Source organism: Chiroxiphia lanceolata, chromosome 3, assembly GCF_009829145.1.
Source record: "Chiroxiphia lanceolata isolate bChiLan1 chromosome 3, bChiLan1.pri, whole genome shotgun sequence".
Classification (NCBI taxonomy): Eukaryota; Metazoa; Chordata; class Aves; order Passeriformes; family Pipridae; genus Chiroxiphia; species Chiroxiphia lanceolata.
In genome coordinates this window covers 8,737,582-8,750,850 of record NC_045639.1, presented here as the reverse complement: position 1 = coordinate 8,750,850, position 13,269 = coordinate 8,737,582, and the positions used below count along the sequence as shown (strand labels likewise).

Genomic DNA, 13,269 nt, shown 5'->3' with positions numbered 1-13,269 from the left:
GTCCCCGCCCTTTCTCCCCGCTCCGGTTGGACCGTGCCCGAGCCCCGGTTGCGCTCTGATTGGCCACGGGCCGCGAGCGAGCGAGCGGGCGGGCGCGCGCTCGCGCGCCGGGGCGGAGGCCGGCGCTGAGGCGAGGGGCTCGCGCCGCCCCCCAGCGCCAGCGGCGGTGGCGGCGGCGGGATGGCGGCGATGGCGGCGGCGGCTGCGGCGGGCGGCGCGCTCGGGTCGGGCCCCGCCGCGGGGCCTCCGGCGGTGGCCGGCGGGGCGGCGGCTGCGATGGCGGTAGCTGGCCCCGGGCCGGTGCCGGTGCCCATGAATCTCTTCGCCACGTGGGAGATCGACCGCTCGGCGCCGAGCTGCGTGCCCAGGTGAGCCAACCTCGCCCCTCCCAGCCGCGGAGGCTGCGGTGAGCCCGGGCACGGCCGGGACCGGCGAGGAGGTGGCCCTGCAGCATCCCTGCCCCGCCGGGCCGCGCCCCCTCGGCGGCGGGGAGTGCCGGCCCCGGGCAAGGACTGATGCGCGGCGAGCTCCGGCCGCCGTGCCCGCGCCGTGCTTCCCGCGGGAGCAGCCCCGGGGACCGCGGGGCAGGGTGGGACACCACCGGACCGCGGCTGCGTTGCCTCCATGTTGCAGCCTCTGGCGACTGTGCCGCGATGGCCACGGATCCCAGAACGGGGTGTGTCATCGTGGCCGTGCTGCTTTGGGAAGCTGCCTCTTTGCCCCCTAAGTGAACGGGTTGGCCTTACAGCCGGATCCTTGAAGGCAGGCAGTGGCCACCAGGCATCCCTGAGCCTGTGGGAGTGTGTCACCTGCACTCCAGACCACAGGGAACAGCAAGAAGGATTCATTTTGCTGCCAGCTGAACTCAGAGTTGTATCTCTGGCAGAGCTGGGAGACAAGCTGAGTGGTATAGATGTCATCACTGACTCTGTGGTTAAGGGTATAGTCCAGGCTAGATGTGCCTGTAAACACCTCTCTTGGAGCCAGGAGGTACCTGATGTGTTAATAAACTGGGTGTCTTTTGACCCACTCATCTTATCAAATACTGATCAGAAGGTCTTCTCATGAGAGCTATGGGGCAGATTCAGGAAGTCAGTGGGTGAGAAGAAGTGGTGTGTAATCCGTCTGAAAGTTTGAAGAACTGGTTTTTGGCCAGTGAATCCTGTATCTTTCCACAAGGACAGTTTCCATTAGCATTGTGTAGGTGCTTGTTCTAATGCACGAGCTTCTTTGTGTGCTGGTAGCTAGAGGGGCAGCCATCTAACACAGCAGCTTGCAGGAAACTTCTGTTAAATTAATCTGAAATCTAGTCTCTGGAATATCTTCAAATGCAACATTTGCTAAAATGGAAAGAAGCTGATGCTGATTCTTCCTTCAGAGACCGTGGCTCTAACATGTTGTGCTGCCATGTCTGTAGAGTCAGCAGGTCTGGAGAAGTTCTGCCTGTAGTCCCAGTCCACAGTGGCCAGTGTGGGACTGGTGCTTCTGTGTTTTCCAGTCTTGAGCTAGCCCAAGCTTTCCTTAGTGAATGGGTCACAGATGGGCACCTGTCAGGCAGATATTTGTGGTCACTGAAACTAAAGGGAGGTCAAGCCCCAAACCTGAGCTGGGTTAATGGTGTGTCTGTGCACTGTGCTTACTTACTGTTTGTCTATGTTCTTCCTCTACTGATGTGCTTGTATAATGTTTTAGTCTTGACATTTGTTTTTTCAAGGCAGAAATTCTGCTGTACTGTCTCAGTGCCCAGCACAGGTGGTCTCTGGTCTTACTGTGCTTTGGGGGTGGTAGCAGTGGCAAAATGATATCCATTCAAGGGCAGTCATGCTTCTCCCTCGGGCTTCTCTGTTTCTTATCCATGGGTAGTCTCAATTTTTACATCCTTATGCATATCTGGGGAAAGGAGAACTTTTCAGTGGTTTTAATGCTATAGAACATGACTTCTTTTTCTGAGCCCTCTATTGCAATTCTTGGCTGTCCCTGTGCTCCTTCTTAGGTGTTTCATTTTCTGCAGATGCAGCTCTGGCTGTTGCAGGAGTGAGACTAGGCTGGATTAACTTTTGTGGGGTTGCTCTGTGCTTGGCTGTTAATGCGGGACAGTTCAGAGGTTGTGTCCAGGCCTTCAGGATACCAGAGACAGTCTGGGCCAGTAAAAACAGGCACTGTGAAGTAAAAGTCCCAGTGCATGGAACAGACCAGTAGTATGACTGTAAGATGTCTGATGTCTTGGCTTTCTAAGATCAACTGTTGTCCATAATGGAAGTTTTTTCCTGCTGAATCAGGAATATGCCCCTGAACTAAGTCCACATTTATTTTTGCTAATGACCTGGAGAATGAAAGTATCATCCCTTCTGCAGGGTCTTTCTCATTTCAGATTCAAGTTGAGAGAGATCTGTGACGTATTAACGACCTTCCTATGAACTGACTGAGCATAGCCTAGATACAGATGCCTTTGGCTCAAGTGGTTTTCAGGGAAGGCAGAGCTGAATTTTCTGGGCAGAGGCAGAAGGAAGTAAACACCTGGAAACCAAACAAAATGCACTTTGCATCTTCAGTTAGGCTGCCCATTGGGGTAGGGATTATTGGCTTCCCATCACAATGCCTTTTGAGGAAAGTAAGCCTGATTAATTCATGCTGCAGGGTGTGAAGCATGCTTTGGTTAAAATAGTCAATCAATTAGCCTTAACTTCCACTCACTTCTTAGCAGAAGTCTTCATAGCGGTTTTCTGAGGTGGGAGTGTCTTTATTGTGATGCCTTGCAAATAAATACTATAAAATTAAGGGTATTAAGGTAGTAGCACTTCATACAGTAGCACTGTATGAAGACTGCAAGAAATGAACTAGAGGTTTGCCAAAGTAAAATGTCCATCTGCATCAAGGTAATGTCTTAACTGTGTTTTCATTGTTTTGTGTGTTGATCAGGCAGTATGTTTTGAAAAAATGTGTGAAAGGATTTAAGCCAACATGCTTGAGGTCTTGTTAGTTCCACAGTGGTATTTTCAACCTCTTATAATGGACTGCTCTTTTTTTTTTTTTTTTTTAACATCTGAGCATCCATAAATGTGAGTTCTTAATTAGGAAACAAGATAAGACTGTGTGATTGTGTTCACTTCTTCCATGACACAGCTGTTGTGTTCAGTGTTATGTGGATGTTATTTCAGTGATAAGTAGCCGTATTTCTAGTGAGAGGTGAGAGATAAGAGTTGTATTTTGGCTACTGTATTTTGAGCTCAGGCAGATTGTACCTGTACAGATTATGCTATGAATGGCGTTGCAAGGATTCAAATACACTCCATTTCATCCGCAGTACTTCATATCTCAGTACAATGCATGAGCAAACAAACATTCCAAGTCTTGCTGCCACCCACACGTTGTGCTTGAACACAGTGTCTCCTGCTTATGATATTTAGAAAAGCATTGACTGAGGGAAATGCATGTGGTTTGGGCTCACTTTGTGAGACATTGTATGTGTACCTTCAGGATATTAAATTTCAGAAGATGCTCTGAATTCCCTATCATTAAAACTTGGCAAACTTGTGTTTTGGAAAGTTATAGCCTAATAGTCTTCTTGAAATGAGAGCAGTTGTTGCAAGTATTACTGGAAATATCCCAAAAGTGCCAGCTAGGGTGATCCTTTGAAGTGCCATGAGGTCAATGTTCTTGTCTCTGCAACCCTATTTTCCTGTTTGGGCAGTGTCCATTACCCTGACAACTCATGGAGAGTAGGTTAAGACTTCATTTGTGCAGATGGTTGCATGGTTTCCTTTGCCTGAGGTCCAGAAATCCTTGCAGTGACAGTATGTGCCATAAAGCCTGGAGGAACATGCTCTTCTCTGGCGCAGCTACCTGAGGCTGCATCTTGCAGCCTCACAAAGGGGCTGCTGTGGGCTCAGGGGTCTGTTTACTCTCAGCAGAGAGTATTGCCTGTCTTTTCTATAACCTGTAAGAGTTTCCTTTTCTGAAGCTGATTTGGTGATGAAGAGCCTCTAAACTGGGTGTCCCTTTAAGAAACACTTACTCCAGCTGGAATAACATATATTTATCTTCCTGAGATGTTCTTGAGTGGTTTCCTGGGTAAATCAGACATTTTCATTGTAAACTTCCAACCTCAGCAAAATCTCTTCTGTTTGGATAAGCTACAGAGTTGCACCTCTGGGAAAGTTAAATGATTCCAGATTGTTCCTTCAAAAAATACTATGATGCCATGACAAACCAGAGTAGCTTCAGACCTGGAGTGCTTGGGAGAGGCCACAGTTTCTTGTAAGGAAACAATCTCTTATAACTGGTGATATTTGCCATGTTTGAATTATGATTTCCTTCTAGTCCTATGTAGAAAACAAAATGTCCTAAACAGCCATCAGATTGCTTATTATTCTTAATATTGTGGACTTGGCTTACAGGCCTGCAGCCATAATAAGTCTGATGTATTGTCCGCTATCTGTCGCTCTCTGTGGCAGCAGAGCACGTTTGGGATTTCTTCTCTGGCAGTGTTATGTTTCCCTTCTGAGCATACAATAATGGAGTGGCTGTCTGTTACTCCTTTCTGCTCATTAGTAGAACTCCGGACAAATGTCCGCTGCCAGTATGATTGATGGGGGATGTGCTCCTTTCAGAATGTTAGTAGTGGCTTCCCTGAGGGCTTAATTTTATTTGAAGTACCTGTCATGCTGCCTCCTAGCCTTGCTTTCCAGTGTTTCATTCATTAGCTAGGCTGTGTTACATCAGTTGTCTGATGGCTTATCAAAAATCTTGCATTGTTCTTATTGTGCTAGTACAGCATGAGTGCATTCCGCTTCCTCTGGCATACTCAGTTACTTGTGACTGATTACTGGCAGCCACATAGGATGTGTATAGTGCACCCTCCTCTGGGATTGAGATTCCCTGACCTTTATTCTGTCAAAAGAATAAATTGCTGAGCACCAGTAGCCTACAGGGTTCCTGTAGCAGATCTGTTCTTTGATGAAATCTGTGCCGATGCTTTTGTGTAATTGTTTGCAAGGTGTAATGATTCTGGATTGAAAGTATGTCTCCAGTCAACTTCAGAAGTTATTTCCAAAAGAGAGCCAGAGGTGAGAAACATACTGCATTTTATAGCATACCAGATGAGCATATGGACAAGGTTATTTCCCAAACACCTTGTGTTATTATCTGTGCTTTCAGCATCCCAGCTTATGGGGAAGCTGTGCTTCTGTTTTGGATTGTTTTGTTTTTTTTTTTAACTACATCAAAGCTGGTGAATACTGTTTTGGGAAACAAGAAGTGAGAGTGTCTTACTCCTCTGTGTGGGATGTGGCAGCAGGAAACCGTGTCTGCCTTCAGTGAAGCAGACAGCTTAAGTGATACTGCTTTTGTAGTTAGAAGTCTCTTAGATAAATGAGGCTTTGTTTGGATACTTCAATATACTCATTGCAGTGGACTGGGAGGAGAGATGCAATGTGTTCAAGCACCTGAAATATTGCGTGTGGTTGCTCTGTGGCAGACCACTCCCTGCTCTGCAGTGTGATTCAGCCTCTGTGCACACAGCCCAAAATTACACTGGCATTTTTTGCTGGCCTGTTGCAATGCTCACTTCTTTATAATGCTGTCCACTGCCATCTCTCATGCTCTTTCTGTTGCTCTGTATCAAGTGGTCTAACTCAGTGAGCGATTCTGTTTAGTAAATAAGAACTCCTATTGTCCTTTGGCTGCTATTCTAGTTTTTCTGAGTTCTCCTTGTTTTCCTACTCATGCTGGTTTTTAAACTTCCACTGTAGATCCTTCTTATCGTGTTTCTTATTCTTCAGAGCAAGCATATCTTAAGTAGGATGAGATCCAAAGCCAGTGCATATGGGACCACCTCCTGGACAAAAAATGTCCAGGTTCCATGCCCAGCTATGTATTTCAACTGTTTTTCTGCATATATGATAACTAAATTCTCATCAGTATAGACGGTTCAGGATGATAGCAGGACTCATGTCTTTAGTTCCACTTTCCAAAACTGAAAACCACTAACAATTAGGTGTTGTACTGTTGCAATGGTAACAGGGCTAGAGTAAGAGTAACTCCCTGGAAAAGGGTTCTGCTACTCTTTTCCTGTTCTTTAATACCTTTTCTCTACCAAGGGAGAAGAGCCTGTTCAGTGCCTCTCATTGATTCTTCTGCTGTCTCGTTTTTCAGTAACAGTTCAAGTAGTGTCTCTGAATCCATATTATTTAGATGTGTTGTTTAGATTTACATTATTTATATATTTATTTTTATATTCTATATTTTTGTATTTGTTTAGCATTTTCCCCCATGTTCTTTCAGCTGTCTTCTAGTAGTGTGTTTATTTTTTTTTGCCTGATCAATACATTCACTTTTTTCTCATTGTTCCTTTACCTCAAAAGTCCTGCACATGCCTGTGGATATTTTTGGCACTGTTCTCATGGTTTTTTCCATGCTTCTGTCTTGACTTGCATACCTGTAAATGAGCAGTTTTTCATTCGGAATCTTTATTTTTCTCTTTTCAAAGTAGTTTGCTTTTTTTCTCAAAATTTAGAGACTATTCTTTGTGAAGCTGTAGTGACCACATCTTGTTCTTTTATAGTTTTTATTTTTCAGACAAACTATATTTCTGAAGTGCTTGGCTTGTTTTTAATGGCTTTTAGATTTTTTTCACTCTTAATGAATGTCAGCCTTTTTCTTCTTTTAGACTTTCTGAACTGTCTTGTATGTGCACCCCTGAAATACAGTTGCATAAGTTGACATTTCTTTCAGTCTTCTCATACCTTATCCTCAAGGCTGCTTGTTCCAAGTATTCTTTCCTTTCTTGTGTGCTTCTTTGTCGGAAACAGACTCTGGATGTCCCATTTGGATTTCACAGCATGCTGTGTGTATGAATAATTTATTAAATTTTTCCTTGAAGTTTGTCAAGTCCCTTGACATTTCAAGCTCTTTTTTCCTGCTTATTGTGCTCCCTAATCTCCAGTCAGACAAAAGGACAACATTCCCATTACTGTGCATTTACAGAGTGTTCATCTCATCTGTGTATTGCTGAAATGTTCATACATATTTGGAGGTAATTTTATCTGTTGCCATACTGATTTGTGGAAGTGTGGACAAGTCACCCTTGTTTCAGGATCCTGCTCCACCCACAAGGATCTGAGCAGAGAACTGCATTGTACAGGCACTGTACAGCTTATATTGCAAGTGGATGAAAAGCCTATGCACAAATTTGCCAGCTTTGGTTAGAATCATTCTTTTGAGTGAAGAGTCTTAATTGTGCAACTCTTTAGAATTAAACTGTTGTGTTGGGGTTTTTTTTGATGTTTTTCTTACATTTATGAAGAAGTCTCAAAAATGGATGCCTATGCTGGTTTGGCACTGTCTCTTTCATGGGCCTGTATCACTGTTATTGTGTCACTTCAGTCCCTCCTCTGTACTCTCTTCCCAGATGTAACATACCATGGTACCATGTTCTTGAGCCTGCAGGGATTCAGATCTGGGTGCTTGCCAGCTTAAGATAACAGCAGAGGAAGTAGATGGGATGACAGAGTCCTGTGTCCATACTACTTCAGAAGTAGCAAGCTGTAATGAAACATAAACTCTGCGTTCATCATTAGTAGGAAAATTGTTAGACAGTGCTTTACCAAAGCTGCTGTGTGGCACATGTTTGCTTTTTGTCAGTGTGTGTGGAGATCTTTACCAGGACAGTCTGGACAATGGAAGAAGTTAGTGTGTATCAGTGACCTACCTTTAACCTCATTTCCCAGCTTGACCAGCCTTTCCCAGCTTGGCTACATTGGCACATCTCCAGCAGACTTAGAGGTGTAACCCAGTAAACTCTGCCAGGTGATGAGTGTGAGAATGTAGCCTGTCCTGCATCCCTATTAGCACTTTCACACTTGGTTCAAAGGTACTTGTCACTGTGTCTTAAGCACTTGTGCTTTCCTTTCTGCAGACAAGGCTGCAAGTGGTGTTTTTGTAATCACTTTTGTGGTGGTTAATTCATTAACACATTTTACTGTAGCCTGGAGACACAGTGAGTGAGCTGTTTAGCAACAGGTATCATGGCAGACTGCTAGTGCTGTGGATCCGTGGAGGTGTGGTGCATTTGCACCTTGCAGCCATTGACTGCTGCTCTCAGCGAAACTGGCACTGCAGCATCTTTTGTTAAAGCAGGCTTGGATTTGGGGACAGCTGGTGCAGCAATTCTGCTGCACATGGAGACGAAAATTTCAGTCTGTTACATTTGTGAAGAAAGTTCTGTGACATTAGCCATACTGTTGCTGATGCCTAATTTCAGCATGGCTAAAATGAGCAAGTTCAATGTGCTGCTGCAGACTTCCACTTCTTTTCTTTCTGCCCTTAGGTGGCTTTTGGGTAGATCCCAAGTGAATAGCTGGAAGTTTTAACACAGTGATCTTAAGTAAAGCCATGACCAGGTAAAATGGGATGTTTCCCAAGTAATGTACCCTTTCTTTGCCTAGGAAAAATGATTCTAAAAGTTCACTGCAGCATGTTACCACTGACCTGTGGATTGGTTAGTAAGCTCTTTTTAACGTTTCTAGGCAGACTGTTATGCATCAGCAATGAATTTGGTCACATGCTCTTTGTTAAACAAGTAACTTGTTCGAAAATAGAGCAGAAAGATGACCTTGCGGTTTAGATACTAAAGTGAGGCTTAGATTCAGATCCAGGATCTGAAATTACTTGCTCCTCTTCTAGTTCAAATAACCCTTATTCTCCCTGAAGCCACAGCTATGACTCATGTTCTTGCTCTCCCCACTTTTTTTCCATGCATGTTTCCCTGCTGCAGTCTTCCCTTCTCCTTGAATGTGCTAGGGTGACTGTGCAGTTGTAAAGGGACAACTGGAGAGACACCACTTAAGAGCGAGATCCCCAGCAGAGTTTTCCTTGCTGTCCCATCTGCCAGCTGGGAATCCTCTGGGAACTGGTGGAATCTGGACTAAGGTTTGGGGAACAGTATGTGAAAATTATTTGGACTTGCTGCTGAGGTTTTAAGAGCTCTTTCCGCTGAGAAAAGATGTTGCTCCTTTTAGAGGCAATTAATATCTGCATAGCTTGCAGTGGAACATGAGAGGGGCTGATGACTGTGTGGCTGGGTAGCATGCTGTGCATGCTGGGACAGGCTGTACGGGTATATCCTAGTGCTTCCTCAGGAGCTGCATCTTGACAACGGGCTTATTATCTGGAATTCAGCTTGTGTGATAGGAGGTGCCAGGAGGCTATGGCAGTCTCATCTCCTTGTGTGGAAGGTGCTACATGATGTGCTACAATGAAACGCTGCGTGTTGGGTGGGGGTTTCACTCCGTGTATTGGATAAAAGGTGGGTCAGGGGGAAGCAGAGGCGAAGCAATTCATGCAACAGTTCAAATGTGGCAGAGACAGATTAAATCTTGCTTCTCTGCCTGGATCTCGAATCTAAATTGCTTCCTGCCAAGAGCAATGAAGTCTCTCTGTAGCAGGACCCAAGTCATGTAGTTGTGTCACTGCAACTCTCCCGAGCACATGGTGGGGCAACAGTTGTTTGGTATGGTTTGTCCTCAGTTGCTTTTCCTTTTTCTTTTTTGTTGCCCCTTCCCCAATGTTTGAGTATTGTGAGCAACATAACCAGTGAGTTGTAGCTTTACACAGGAAAGTACACAATGTTTGTCCAGCTCTCTCAACTTCTGATCCATTTGCCCAGTTTTGTACTGGCTTGTCAAGGGCAACTGTCTCAAAGAACCATGTTTCATAGAAATCAATGGTTAGAGGGAGATTGGTGGTCCAGTTAGGTACCTTTAATGGAGAACTTGGCTGTCTTCCAATCCCCCCTTTACTGGCTGGTGTACCTGGGTGGGCTGTGGCGGTAACTCTCAACCATCCTCAAGGTTTGTTGTGTTTTTTTTAGTGGGGTGGTACTGAGAATCAGGAGGGGGAAAGGAGGAGAGAGGGCAGCCTAGAAAGAGCCAATATAAGTGCAGGAATGGGGGTGGGAGAGAACAGTACATTTTCAGGCTATGCCATTTCAGCTGTGATCTTTCCAGTGGTCCATGGGGGTATATGATGTGAAAGGATGCAGAGTTAGGAGATTGATTTGAAGGAGTTTGTTTCATTCATTGTTTGTGCAGCAAGGGGCACTTACTCCCTGCCTAGGTAAATGTGCCTTTAAACCAATGAGTAGGAGGCAAAATTAGCAACCCTAAACACCTTTCTTAAGCAATTGGAGGAGGAAAGGTTTAACAGCCGCCCACCTACCTTGTAACTTCTGCTTACTTAAAGCCTAGGCAAGAGGAGGGAAAGGAAATCTCTTAACCTGATTATTGTGTGTTACTACAGTAAGCAATCCAATTACAGCCATACTTTAATCCTAACACTGTTGGACCCCACTTAGAAGAGAGAAGTCTTGGTTTTGTACCTTTTCAGACAGGGATGTGGCATCTGTAAAGGAAATCATTGAACCTCCCTGTGCCTTAACCATTAGCTGAAGAAACTGTGATGAGCACCTGGAGTTTGTCCAAGGAACATGAGAACAACTGGCCCCAAAATTTGCGTCCTGTCTATTTCTGTAGGTAGGGAAAGACTTCCTTCAAAGATTTAGGTGTCTTTTGGAGACTGTTGAACAGATCCTGATAGTTCTGTGCTCTTGAGAAGAGGAATCTTGAAAAACATTTTCCAAACGCCACCTCTACCTCTTCAGCCATGGTTATTTCTCCTCTATTTCTCAGCTAGCAGACCTGTGAGATATGGAAGAAACTGGGCTGTAGACTGTGGCAGCTTGTGCATGTGACAGGGAAATGGTGTTCTTTGGGCAAGATGCAGAAAAGCAAAATGGTTGGTGATGGGCTGGCAGAAGTGGTCAAATCCCAGCTAAACACTGCTGTGAACAGAAGGCAGAACAGTTATTGGCCCCCAGAAGTTCTTATATTCTCTTCTGAGAAATGATGAGGCACTTGGGTGCAGTCCTGATTGTAGTGGCAAACACTTCTACTGACATGAATATGAATAGGTTTCAGGTCCCAGGTGACAAAAGATTAATAACTCTGCTTAATTACAGCCTATTTTTTTCTAATACTATGAGAGTAAATGACTTTTCAAGGAGAGCTGACTGTGAGATATGCACAATGTCGGAACTCTCTTCGGGAAGAAGGTAAAACTAAATAGATCACGGTTTAAAATGCAGGCAAGATTTGTGTGAGAGAAGCTCCATGGTCTCTTCCTTCAGAGTAGGTGTGATTTCAAGCCAAACAAACTTTCTGTTGAGGTTAGAAGTGTTCAGTGTTGATCTATTCCAGGGTGGTTACAGCCTCAACTGTCCAGCTCTACAGAACAACTTCCTCGTGATAGCACAGCATTCCAAAAGAGATTATGAAAATCAAGTGTAGGGTTATATGTTGTTTTACACTAATTTAACACTAATTATATTTTATTGTATAAGTAAAGCATGTGAAGTTTCAGAATTCAGTTCCTGTTATCCAGAACAAACATTTGCTGCTGATAGCTCTCTAGAAGTATCCCTGAGTTGATAGTCCTGATCCCCTGTCAACAGTGCAGGTGAATTCATATCTGATATGGTTTCTCTGTCTAAGCAGTAGGACAGAGAGCAAAATGGGGGACTTTCTCAGAAGCATCAGATAGAACAACAAATGCTAAAAAACCAGGAATCTTGTAGAAAGAAGGAAGGAAGAAAGAAAAAAAAGAAAAGAGAAGAAAAAAGAAAAGAAAGAGATTTTTTGGTGTCAATATAGGGATTTTTAGAGGTACCTTTTGAGTGTCATGGCTCTTGTTTCTTGACTAGATATGAGAAATCAAGCTGTAAGTAACTTGTTTTTTTCTGGGGTTGACAAAGTATCAGGCTACCCAAAAGGAGACTTTTGAACAACTTCTTCTTCCCTTATTTTCCAGTAGGAAATCTCCCCACGAAATATGTGGTCTTTGTTCTGTAGAACATCTGTTGCTCTTTGGGCATGTAACTGAAACATGTGCATGTGCGCACCCTCCCCGCTGCCCCCCTGAAAGACAAAAACTGGACCTCTCTGAAAAGTTATCTCCCTTATCAAGGACACTTTGGAAATACATGCGCTATGAATTTGAGCTGAGGTGATGTGACTGTTAGTCCTTCCCGCTTCTCCCCGTGCCTCTGAACTCTTTCGGAGTGCCAGCTGTGTGCAACCTGTAGGATGCTCATTGGGTTGCAAGTGACAGTTGCTGCCTCTGAATGATACCTGGTGATGAGGGGTGGTGATGGAGATTATTTGAAATGCTACCTTTGAAGCACGTCTGTGCAGAATATTTGACTCCACCAGCATGCTTGTCCTGGACATTATACCTGCACTGTGCTCTGCTGTTGCTTGTCATCCTCCCTTCTCCTGGAACAGAAGTGCTCAACCTTTTAGAAAAGCAATAAATCCATTTAAAGCAAACAAGTTGCAGGCTGCTGTTGTCCATGTCTCTGGTGCAGGTCTAGGGAAAGGGGGCAAAAATGGAGAATTTCTGTTCTTCTCCTATTGAACTCGAAGACACTGTGCAACTGTGTCACTAATTGTATAATTGTATCACAACTGTCAGCACAGTAGGAACACAAGCCTGTGCTGTTTGCTTATGCTCTCTCTGGTTCCCATAGTTCTCAATCTTTTCATTATTTCCTACAACATTTAGATTATATAAAGGACAAGTGGGGCTGGGTGAAAGCCAAGTGGTTTGCACTTGTTAATTTTCTTCCCTTTATATTTTCAGGTTTTGTGTTTGAGATTTCCCATATTTCAGCTATTATACAAATATTTTGAAGGATTAAACCTTAATGTTTGGGATTAGATAGAAGTGTTGTTGAAGGAAAGGAGTCTGTTTTATGCCTGGTGACCTTGTTCTTGTGCATGGACAGCTTTCAACATTCGGGAAGAAAAGCATATCCTGAACAAACTGCTCTTGGAGTAGGTCTTGTAATGACAGATGGTTTGGAGTGGCAACTGCTAGTGACCTGATAGTAAAATGACCAGGCCAGTGAAAAAAGATTGCAAACATTTTTCAGGCTTAGGAATTTGTATGAGGTTGTGTACGACTGATTCAAAAGAGCTTTTCAGTCTTGTACTGTGTTGCACTTAAAGCTGTGAATGAGCAGCCACTGCCAATCTAGGATCTCCTGACTTTGTTTTTGACATGCTGTCTTAAGATTCACAGCCTGAAACACAAGGATTTATTGCTTATGCTGAGTTTCACCACTCTTTTACTATCATTAAATTGCCTCAACAGAAGACAAACTTAGAGCAAATTCACCTAAACTGAATGCTTCCTTTTCTCTGATTTACACTTGCT

At 44.2% G+C, this 13,269-nt stretch overlaps 1 protein-coding gene across 2 annotated transcripts in view; it reads left to right on the top strand.

Annotated features, from left to right (window-relative positions):
* The first annotated feature begins 249 nt into the window (after positions 1–249).
* LOC116783955 (phosphofurin acidic cluster sorting protein 1-like) overlaps positions 250–13,269 on the top strand; it is a 61,394-nt gene continuing 48,374 nt past the window's right edge. For both annotated transcript variants that reach the window (XM_032682029.1, XM_032682028.1), the window contains exon 1: positions 250–368. In XM_032682029.1, the coding sequence (XP_032537920.1) occupies positions 277–368 (92 nt within the window). In that variant the 5' untranslated portion in view covers positions 250–276. The remainder of the gene's footprint in view (positions 369–13,269) is intronic.